A 10990-nucleotide genomic window follows, 5' to 3' on the forward strand; every position below is an offset into this window, starting at 1 on the left:
ATTGAAGGCGGGAGCATACAGTATATATACATGCGCACCTCGTCCCATTGTGATTTGAGGTTATTTTGACCTGAGCCAGGCAGCGTGTCCATTATGAAGTTGATATGAAGGATTTGGCCAATGTTGATTTTAGATGGCCATAAATAACCTGAGTAGGATTTTTTTTTTTTTTCAGTCACACAACAATATACAGAGAAGAGCTCTCGGTTTTATCCCCTGGACTCATCCACAGTGCGTGAAAGCACACACACATTTATATATACAATGCACGCTACAATAGGATTTGTGTATATCTGGACAAACATATTTAAAAGTACTGCGTGTCCAGTTGGGCTCGGTTCAGCTGGAATGAATGTTTTACATTACAGCTTGGCTTTAGACCTCGCCTGGATGTGTGTCTTCTCAAATAAATGATGGAAGGAAACTAGTTAGATTTTTGATGAACAGCGTCATTCAGCAGTGAGCTTTCAATAGCCTGGGAACAAAGTGTATATCGTGCCTTTCTTCCGGAAGTAATGGGCGAACATTGCCTTAGTGTTATTGGACATGGGAGGGGAAAAAAAAAAACACATTTGTATCAATAAGCTATTATATTTCTGCGGATATTGTTCCTGGTAAAATGAAAATACAGAAGTACATAAAGTAAAAGTGAATTTTTATTTTGTGAATAAAAGTTAGTTTTTTTTGTGATGGAAAATGATGCTATAAAATTCTAAAGAATCTTTCAAGTGAACCCTTTGTGTACTTTTACTCCAAAATATAATATTAATAATAATCATAATTGGATACAATTATTATTTTTATTTTATTTGAGGGAGTGGCTTTTTTTTTACACAACATAAATTAATATGTACATTGGTTCCAAGGAAATACAAAATATCAATTCAATAAACAGTTAAGTTCAGTAATTCTGTTATTCAACATTTTAATTTAAGTATTTACATCACCAGAAATCCCCTTGCTATATACAGAAATTTATAAAATATGAGAATATATCAAAATGTTTTAGTATTTTACACTCTTCTATGTACACTGTAAATGATTAATTCAAAAGTTAATGAGTTTGGCCAAATTGCTTTTACTGTGTCAGCACTCAAGTGGATCACTGATATTAGAAAGTACTTTATACAAGTGCTTTATTAAATATAGTAGACAGAAATATTTGTTTCTTGGTCCTTTGGTGCAATCCACTTAAAATGTTGCAGCACATTGCATCTTGGCCACTGGACTAGGTTAACCTCACATACTCGGGTAGTGATTTACATATTTTCTACCCTATGATTGAGACCAAAGCATGTTAATATAAGACACTGATCCAATGTCAGGGGTCCGTCCGTCTATGCAGAAGGTGAAGGACTGGCCGCAGGACAAATGGGCTGGGGAAAGTGTTTGTACATCTCAGGGGCTTGACCTTGAGGAGGTGACGGGATGGGGGTGTCTGGAGAGGCTGCAGGACCAGAGAAAATTTTGGATTATCTTATTACTTATATTTCGATGCTCTTATGTTTGTTCTTGACTTCCTACATGTGCATTTTCATTACCTATCTGTTGAGTGTGTATAATCGGCATGGTGCTGATGAGCAGAGTGTGTCCAGTCACAGGTTCTTGAGTTAGCTGGGTGTGTGGGGGATGGTGAAGGTGTGTGTTCTCGGACGGCAAGCCTAGACAAAAAAAATTTAAAAATGTAAAAATAAAACAGAGATCCCCAATTGGCCAATTCTTAGAGTGATCGGTTTTGTGCAGTATTTACGTCGGCATGCATTGTCACCTCCCAGCAACATCTCCTGCAGCAGGTTGTCGATCTTGGCCAGACCACAAAGTTTAATAAACTGGAGTTGTTCGATCATTTGCCAGGTGATGCTCTGGAGGGTGGGCAGGAGGAGTAACAGCTCCCCAAAACGACCTCGTGAGTCATACTGGCGGTCATTAATGTAGTCTTCCAGACTCATCTGAACCTGCAACCCATTATGCCAATTCTTTTAGCTTTAAAATTGTATTGGGAATCAACAATTACAGGTTTTGTGTTGTTAAGGAAACGTTTGTCTTTAATTATAAGATATATAACACAATGAAAACTCCACGGCTCCACTTACTTGCAGACGTGTGGCTTTGATTTTCGAAGGGTCCCGCAGAGACTTTGCATCTGCAGATTGTGGAGGGGACAAGATAAGATCAATAGAGTTTTGATTTAGGCATATGACTGGAATTTATGAAATGATTCATTCTGGACATGAAAGCAAATTAAGGATTGGCTGACTGGCAATGTGAAATGAATGGATGTGCAAACTGTTGTGAAAAAAACAAAATTCTTAAAATTCTTGTATGTACAGAACGTAATACGTTACCGGGGTCAAAGAAAACAATAGCCTTGAGTGCAGCGTATTCATTGTCATCGATTTGGATCTCCTGAAAAGGCTTGACCAGCTCATCCAGAATTCGATTTGCAACCCGGTAGTGCTCAGGTTCTGGACTGTTTCTGTGTATCACGCAACCGTTACCTGCACATACACACATTGGCATAATCATTGAAGGCGTCAATGACCCTTTTTAAAGATCCCAGGTACGATAAAGGGTTGGAGAACCCTTCAAAGTACGTAGGTTGGTGACAAATCTGTTTACAGTATGACGCTGCCACACGCCCCAGCTATGAGTTATACCATTTCTACTTTTTGAAGTCACAAAGAGAGAGAGAGAGGGGAGAGCGCCTTTGGTAAATCATTGCTCAGCAAACACATTTAATCAGTCATCACATTTCAGTGAAGAATCCCATGAACGAAATGACATTCCCATAGCCACTTACCTAAAAGCAGAAAGTCCTTGAATGGTATTGACCTTTTGGCCATTCCCAGCAAGAGGTGCTCGCCCGCATGAGCCCTGAGCAAGCTCACCTGGAGACAAACACAAGCAATGAAACCTTTAGTTCCTACATTAATAATATTTAATATCCAGGAAGGAGAAATATTCAATTTCTGTATGCGAATAACTTCCTGGTTAATCATTACCATAAATATTACTTTACAGTGCTTGGCTGATGAGTTTCTTCCAAACAAGAGGTTTGGTTGAGGTCCAGCAGTAGAAATGTGTGTCTTCCTACCTGGTCATCCAGCGGTAGTTCCCCGAAGGATGGAATGTATTTGGCCCATTCGACCAAAACCAGTAGTTGCTGTCTCATAGAGTCACACACATCCGCAATAGTGGCGGATTTCTGCTCTCTTATGTCTGCTATTCCGACTGGGGTGCTGATCTGGATAGAAACAGGAAGTCATGTATGTTGCTTATTTTGAGGTTTAGCTTGATATGCACCTGTTGAGAAAGTGTTTCAGCTTGGGCCAAAACTGTGATGGTTGGAAGGTCTTGAGGGTCTGGAACGATTCTTCTACAGCTGATCCGATCCCGCTCATTTTGTACAGCTAAAAACAGAATGAGAAATGAATAATGACCTCTTTCTCCATGTCAACGGGACCTCGATGAGAGCAGACAGCAGTTCGGGCAGTTAATATTTAGGAGAATAGTCATAGAGGCTGGCAGAGGAGTCAAACGTTAACCAGTTGTGATCCAGAACAACAGCTTTGAATAACACATGATTAGGGGTCATAAAACACCGTGCCAAGGTTATTCACCTCGTAAACACACACACACATGCATCTAATCAGCTATTTTATAGCTGTGATAATTTCAGCCATTTTGAAGCAGCGTTTTGAATTAGTTTGCTGCATTGAGGAAGTATGTTTATTTCTATTTTTCTTTTCGTGATGGTTAGTTGTCCTAAGCAATGTAAAGGAGACAATACCTTCTTTTTTCATGCCAGCTCGGAAGCATTTGTTGAGTCTGCAGAAACGACACTGGTTCCTCTTGTCTTTATCAACGACGCACAGCCTGCTGAACCTGCGTGTGACCAACAATTGAAATTTTACCTTTAGAACTGGCCTGTTAATGTTTGGCATCCACATCTTGTGTTGGATATTAATGATATCGGTGTAATGGAGGTAGATGTTTTCAAATTCCACCTCAGTTCTTTTGGTGCATACGGTCTGTGTGTACCTGCAAGTGTAGATGTGGCTCTTGCGTATGGAGCGCCGAAAGAAACCTTTGCAGCCGTCACAGCTGGAGGCGCCGTAATGTTTCCCTGTGGCTTTGTCTCCGCAGATGGCGCAGTTACTGTTGGTCCCATCCGGACAAGATAAGCTTGGATCTGTTGGCATGTTTTCTGAAATATAGAGAAATATACAAAAATGCAGTACTGAGCGGTGAACATATTTAAAATCTTTTAGTACCCCATAGCCTCTTATGATTTTATTAACCAACCATGAATTGATGGATAATATTAAATGCGTCTGTAGGAAAGTTGTACTTGAAAAGTTTCCTAAGTAGAGATGTGAAATTGCCAGCAAGTCTTTTGTGTATTGCATGCACCTAATAATAAACTCAAACAAGAAATAGCAAATATTGGATTCAATCAGTGGCCCTAATAAACATTCTTGTTGATAACCTTATTTCCACAGTCATCTCCGCATTGTTACCTTTATCATTTTGATTATTATGATAAGCACTGCCGCTTTCGTCACCCTAAACAAAACCATAATCATCATCATTGCTTTGGCTATTTGCAACCTGGAAAAAGTCCGCCCAAATAGAAATGAACATCACCTGAGGATTGAAAGATGTAATTTGTGACTTTTTTTTTTTAATCATCACACATACTGTGTTGATCAGGAAAATAGACACCAGTCAATAAAATAATTTTTTATGGCCATACATGCAATTTCTCCCTTACTGTTGTCAGCTTTATTAAAATTCTGATTGAATGCTTTTATTAGTCTTCCCTATCCTCAGCATTTCATGCAATCAAAGAAATCACCATAATTCACAACAGCAATCAAAACAAGGTACAATGTAATCAGTTTTCTAATCATCTCCATTTTAAAAAGCAATTCATTTCCCTTACGTACGTTTAAACCTACGGTTGCCATACAGAAATTGAAGATTATTAGATTATTATTGAAGATTACTTTCAAACGTAACCTTTATTTTTAAGTGAGAGAGTCCAAGCAAATATATCTGACTCAGTAAAAAATTCTGTTGTATTCAACACATGATATCCACAGGTACCACACCTAGTTGAAGTCGCCTCATTTCATTTCATGACTATGAAGCAGCTCTCTTTTGCCTGCCAGCATTCAGCATGCTCAAAGTGCTTTAACCATTTAGTGTACATCTGAACAGTCTTGCAACTCCATTCTCAGCTGCAGTTGTCTTGTATCTGCTCCAAAAAAAAAAATTCACATGTTCTTTGTGTGTGCACCATTGACTTTTCCCTTTGAACAAACACGCTGTATCCTCTTTGGCCCTGAAAAATCTACTATACTGTAATATAATGAGGTGCCGAAGTTGACTCTACTCTTTATATCCGACAGTGTTGCTCAGACTTACCTCCTCCTCCATAAAGTACATCAGCATTGTCAAAGCCCAGCGTGCTGTATGAAGGATCCAAACAGTCACAGTAGTTGGCAACTTCCATATCTAATAGAGATTTAACAGCTGGATACTTCATTCCTGTTGTCCTCACACTTCTTCTTTCACTCTTTCCTACTTTTATGTGTACTTGCTTGTGTCTACTTGATCTAACATCTTACATAGATGACATAGGAAATCCTTTAAATAAAAGATCGATCATCTCAGGTGATTGGTCCGTGAACAAGGTGAGGAGGAGGAGCTGTGAGGAAGACTCCTCACCTTATTGTACAATACTTATCTCTCCTCTCCCTTGTACTTATCACGTAGATGGAAAGATTACAGTGGAAGAAATCACAGCTTTTTTCAATGTTTTTAAGACTATGAAATGTTTGATTTGGTTAGGGTGATGTACCACAATCTTTTGCTTTGTTCAGGAAAATATGCGTAAAGGCATGAGGATGTGCACAGATTTATGAATGTGAGATCTTGTGTGTGTGTGTTTGTGTGTGTCCTCCCCAGGCCTAATCTAATCAATAGTGGAGTAATAGCAGCACCACCTCAGCAGATATTATCTATAAAGGTGTTCTTTGAAAGAGCCAAACACTGATAAGTCCATTAAAGCCTTCCACAAACACACTGTCGGTTCATAAATCTTTACTTTGAAATTCACAGAGCAACCTCACTGACTACACTTCTTTTCCCAACTTTACTCTGTTTCAACATTTTGGTTAAGGAAAGCAAAGGAAGACTCCAATCAGTGTCTCGAAGGTCATCATTTTGGGGTATTGTCTCGAAGACAGTAGAGAGTAAAGATAAGATGACTGAAAGGAAGTGAGAGAGGATAATACACCTACTGTCAATACTAATGATGGATTCTAATTAATTCCATTGACAATATTATCTTATGTTTATTATCCTGATTTTAGTCTTGTGAAGATTGAGCAACACCATGAAGGCCAAATTTGGGATACTTTGGGAAAGCTAACATAGCTAGTATTTCACGCAATGATACTACTGTGCATGTCAAGCACCGTTGCTTGGTTACAATAAAATGAGCGATAGAGAGAAAGAGAGAGCGAAAGGCAGAGAGAGAGAGAGAGAGCGAGAGAGTGATAGATTACATTTTAACCAGGCAGCGGTCTCAGTCCCCCTGACTCATCACATTTGTGGAGAGTGAAAATGTGCTCTTAACCTTAATGTTCACACCTACAAAAAAAACTACACCTCTGACAAAAAAAAAAGGTTTACAGGAATCCGTATGTAGCCATAATGCATACAGAGACTATATAAGAAATTTAAATCAGTTTAAAATGTAATAAAATCTGATTCGGTTTAAAGTAACTTGTACAGTATGATGCATTTCAGCTGCAAAAACAGCCTCTGGCATAATTACTGCATTTACAATTAACATGAAATGAGTCACAAAGGCCAACAGGAAAATACTGAGAAAATTTGTTTCAACTTGTAAACCTCACGTAGCCATAAAACCTGTGGGCAACCACAAGTGCATGCGTGTTAGTGTGCGTGTGTTAGTCATAAGACTGTGAACACTATTTAGATTTCAATTGATCATAGCGTTGCATATGTTGTTAACCCATTTTAATGTTTATTTAGCTTTTTGCACAATATCATATAGTACAGCACAGTTTTAGCCCAAATTTGGACTAGTTAAAACTACACTAAACACAATGTTATGCTATATGTCCTGTATTTTCATGGAGAAATATTTTTAATATCCAATTACAAAGATTAGAGGAATAACCTAAGATTACAATCTTGCGGTATTTTTTTGTTTTGCACAAATTTTGAGATACTAACAGAAAATAATACAACTGGAAGTATATATATATAATTTGCTACCAAAAAAATGCAATAATTATCAGGGGGGGGGCATTTGAGAATTATATGCAAGCTATAGGTTCTCTATCGTCTGTCACGCTGACATCCATGTTGTCAAAAGTACGTGAAAGTAGTCGCATGATGTTTCGAGCACACCGTGTGCATCTGCCTTATCAAAACAATGTGAGGTGACAGCATCGTCCCACTAAGTATACTCGAAAGGATACAAGTAGAGCGCTGGTGGAGCAAAACATTGGATTTGACACTGATAAGATTCATTATCTAAGATTAAAATATTTTTGGGGTGTTTTGTATTTCAGTGACTCGGAGCAAATGCGCCTTACCTGTATTTCTGTGCCTGTCTGGGATGTGCATTTATCCAGATGTGTACTCTGGTAATGAACAAGTCCAACTAGGAAAGCCTGACAGCATTCAACAAGTTTAAAAAGCCAAGTTTGGAGAGGCGAGCAGCCTATATTTCATAGAGCGACACATTGAATGGCGCCACCATAGCCCTGCCATTAGATCGATTTACTAAACAAACTCAAAGATGGGTGGGGATGTTAAACAGTAACCCAAGCGCCATAAAATCTAAAAGGAGAGGGATCACCAGGTGTGAGTGTTTGTGTGCATGTGTGCAAGTCAAGCGAGGACTTCAAGGTAAGAGAGCCAAGATGAGTTGAGGTAATGTTTCACAAAGCAATAGTGACAAAGTAACAATTTATTTGTCATGCTCAGGAACACCGCCAAGCTCCATAGCTATGCATACAAAAGTCAAGTGTGAGACAGTATGATTAAATGTATATTAAGCAGCAGTTTGGCAAATAGTGAACAATTTGGGCTTCAAGCTGTTTGATGTCATATTCTGTATGTACAATGAGTTTTGACAAGTCAAAGGGTAACTATAAATATGTGGAATTTGAAATTGTATGGTGAGTGACTTTCAAAATACATAGCAGTTCTGTACAAAAAAATAAATAAAACTAAAAACAAGTTCATCATTACAGCACATCCAAATTGGTTATATGAAACCGTGCCAGAGCACATCACGTCACTGTATGAGGCAGGAAAAGAGAACCGCAATAACGGATGTTTCTCCACTGGCTTCTCTCTGTGCATTACTCAGCATTGACAAACTGCTTTTGTCAAAAGCGTGTGAACATCTAAAACTCACTATTTTGAACTTCCATACAAAATCAAGACAAGTTAACCATGTTTAGATTGTACTGATACTTTAAATTAAAACCAAATGATGTGAGTTTCTGTCTCTTGCGATCAAAGTCAGCAAAGACTATCTGTCTAACTCAAGGTAACCTGAATTAAACAGAAGGGATAGCGAATTAATTTGATTGACGCTCATGTAGGATTTTTAACAGGACAAGAAAATTACAAGTCATCAGGCAAGTTGATTAAATAGCTTTTCCAGGGAAACACAATGAGCATGTCCTCCTTCCCAAGAGGGTGAGCATGTCTACGCAGTTAAAGGTGGTCAAGCTCAAAAAGACCTCATTGAGATTCTGCAGTTCAACGTGTTCCAAGTAATAGAGTCGGAATATATGGTATGGAATAAAGCATACCACCATGATGATGACGAAGGCGAGACTCTTCGACTGAGCCCCGAAGTCTGGTTGTGACGTCCATCGCTCCTGATGCTTTCTGTATAAAAGCAACAAAACATTGGCTTGGAAGCCGGTCAGCACTATGGATACTGTTATGAACAGCATACTGATGACGTAGTTGATCACCTTGTACGATTGGATGTCGTTGCCAAATCTAAAACACTGACCACTGTCACCATTGGATTGGCCGTAAGAAAAATTGATTACGCAGCTAACTATGACCAACACTATCAACCATACTAAGACACTGACAGCTTGGGCGTAAATCTTTGGCAAAGATATGCACTGCTCAGCCTTGCCGTAAAACACCAGAAGGCGTGTGACGAGGATTACAACATAGATGCCAAAAGTAATGTACATGTGAACGTGGACCATGCTGCTAACCAATCGGCACAAGCCTAAGCCGAGGGTCCAGCGTTGAGCTGTGTGATAGTAGATCCTGAAGGGCACAGTGAGAAGGAAAAGGAAGTGTGCGAAGATGAGGTTGAAAACAGCGATGGAGGTGGCAGATAATGTCCTGGACTTCATTATGAGGATCATGACACTCAGGCCAGTGGCGCCAATCAGCAGAACCATGGTGTAGATGATGGTTAGAAGCGTGTGGTGACCTTCTTCATCCACCATGCTTTTATTTTGGGGACTTGTGGTCAATGCGGATGTTAGGTTCACAGATGAAATGGTGTGTGTTAGTTCGGAAGCCATCTGAGAGGAAATTAAAAGGGAATAAGGATGAGTGGGAAAAGATGCTTTTACCAATGCTGCATCAGTGTTGGATATTGAATTGATTTAAAAGGGGGAAGAACGCATACCTTTTGCATTCCCGCCTACGTCAAATGCTGAAAAAATGAATTCCTCTATCCATGTTTTGTACAGATTTGCACCAATATTCAAAAATTGCTATCCAGTTATGTAGTTTTTGTGGAATTCTGCAAACTAACAAGAAGACAGTAATGACTTTCACTCGCCTCGTATTATACACCAATATTTGAATCAATCAATCGAGTATCCTGCAGGTCGTCGCTTCAACATTCGTTAGTCACGCTGAATCAATGTCATCACTTCTGTATTTATCTGATTTGTATTCTGAAAAGCAAAATTATGAAGAGGAGGAAACTATACCTTTTGATCCATCAGGCGTTAAAGCACATATCTTCGCATCTGTTTCTTCTGCTGCTTGGATACGATAGTGATTGTCTGCTAACCTATGCTGAAAAGATTGCTGTAGATGTATCCAATGAAGGAGAGTGTTTTTGGGGGTTTTTTTTTGGGTGCTGAGTGTGTGTGTGTGTTGTGTGTGTCTGTGTGTACAAACAGGCAATTACACACGATGTAATCCAACCACAAGAAGTGACGGCTTCCTCCTCAAACCCAGCCAGAGACTTTATGTCCTCCTAAATATAAGGTATAGTTAAAAATCTAATCTAATAGATACTAGATTATACAAATTATGATGTTTTATTTTTTCTATATGGTCAACAGTTGATAAAATTTGAATGTACATATATAGTACATGATTTTCAAAGAGTATTGGATTAGGAAGAAGATAAAAGAGAAGTGAAACATGTGGCAAGTTGACAGTTCAAATATGAGTAAGCGCTCCGCCCATTGTGACACATGTTGAATTATTTATTTCTCTGGTCAATAAACATCAGATATTCTCTAATTGAATACAAAACCACTGTTGATTTAATTTTCTAATGGCTCCAGTTTACCCGTGAGCCTAAGAAGGCAAGATTGCTATGATTAGTTGTCCTGCTTTCACAACTTTTGCTGTTCAATATTAGTTGGCATGAGTGTCATTTGTATTTAGCCATATTTACTACTGCCACCTGCTGCTTAGCTTTTGTAAACCACATTAGACAGCGCGTGCTTATTTACTGTTGTGAATGTATGTCGTATTTTTAATCGCTTGACAATCAATAGTCCCTTAATTTATTTATTTTTTCAGAACCCACTACAATCAAAATCATAAATGCACAGTATGAATTTAGAACATCAGAAAAACCTTCAAAACAAAAATACATTTATCGACAAAATGTAGAAACCCTTCAAAAGAAGATACTTTTGTTGTGTGCATT

General features: G+C 38.6%; 2 protein-coding genes across 5 annotated transcripts; both read right to left on the reverse strand.

Moving 5' to 3' along the window:
* Positions 1-751: 751 nt before the first annotated feature.
* Positions 752-7783, reverse strand: hnf4g (hepatocyte nuclear factor 4, gamma). Of its 3 annotated transcripts, none has more exons than XM_088363013.1 (11): positions 5431-6142; positions 4042-4207; positions 3791-3885; positions 3304-3410; positions 3095-3244; positions 2801-2888; positions 2346-2498; positions 2094-2143; positions 1769-1955; positions 1542-1661; positions 752-1447 (listed from the first exon to the last, which is right to left on the reverse strand). In XM_088363013.1, the coding sequence occupies exons 1-11, from the start codon at positions 5549-5551 to the stop codon at positions 1338-1340; spliced, it is 1347 nt and encodes a 448-aa protein (XP_088219139.1). In that variant the 5' UTR covers positions 5552-6142; the 3' UTR covers positions 752-1337. The 3 variants fall into 3 exon arrangements, with proteins under 3 accessions (XP_088219139.1, XP_088219137.1, XP_088219140.1); XM_088363011.1 differs by having other exon boundaries at positions 756-1447; positions 1751-1955; positions 5431-6137; XM_088363014.1 differs by lacking the exon at positions 5431-6142 and adding an exon at positions 7638-7783 and having other exon boundaries at positions 757-1447; positions 1751-1955.
* gpr141 (G protein-coupled receptor 141) lies at positions 7638-10223 on the reverse strand. Of its 2 annotated transcripts, XM_088363017.1 has the most exons (3): positions 10032-10221; positions 9722-9845; positions 7638-9614 (listed from the first exon to the last, which is right to left on the reverse strand). In XM_088363017.1, the coding sequence occupies exons 2-3, from the start codon at positions 9728-9730 to the stop codon at positions 8703-8705; spliced, it is 921 nt and encodes a 306-aa protein (XP_088219143.1). In that variant the 5' UTR covers positions 9731-9845; positions 10032-10221; the 3' UTR covers positions 7638-8702. The 2 variants fall into 2 exon arrangements, with proteins under 2 accessions (XP_088219143.1, XP_088219142.1); XM_088363016.1 differs by lacking the exon at positions 9722-9845 and having other exon boundaries at positions 10032-10223.
* Positions 10224-10990: the final 767 nt, after the last annotated feature.

This window comes from Syngnathus floridae, chromosome 20, assembly GCF_059516105.1.
Source record: "Syngnathus floridae isolate MCC-2025c chromosome 20, RoL_Sflo_1.0, whole genome shotgun sequence".
NCBI classification, from domain to species: domain Eukaryota; kingdom Metazoa; phylum Chordata; class Actinopteri; order Syngnathiformes; family Syngnathidae; genus Syngnathus; species Syngnathus floridae.

Bases quoted from the DNA above. Each gene is read 5' to 3' on its own strand.
- hnf4g (XM_088363011.1), bottom strand. From the start codon at position 5,551: ATGAAGTATCCAGCTGTTAAATCTCTATTAGATATGGAAGTTGCCAAC. The intron at 3,886-4,041 runs GTACACACAGAC...GGTCACACGCAG, and splicing joins AGCCACATCTACACTTGCAG to GTTCAGCAGGCTGTGCGTCG. The intron at 1,956-2,093 runs GTAAGTGGAGCC...AATGGGTTGCAG, and splicing joins TCAAAGCCACACGTCTGCAA to GTTCAGATGAGTCTGGAAGA.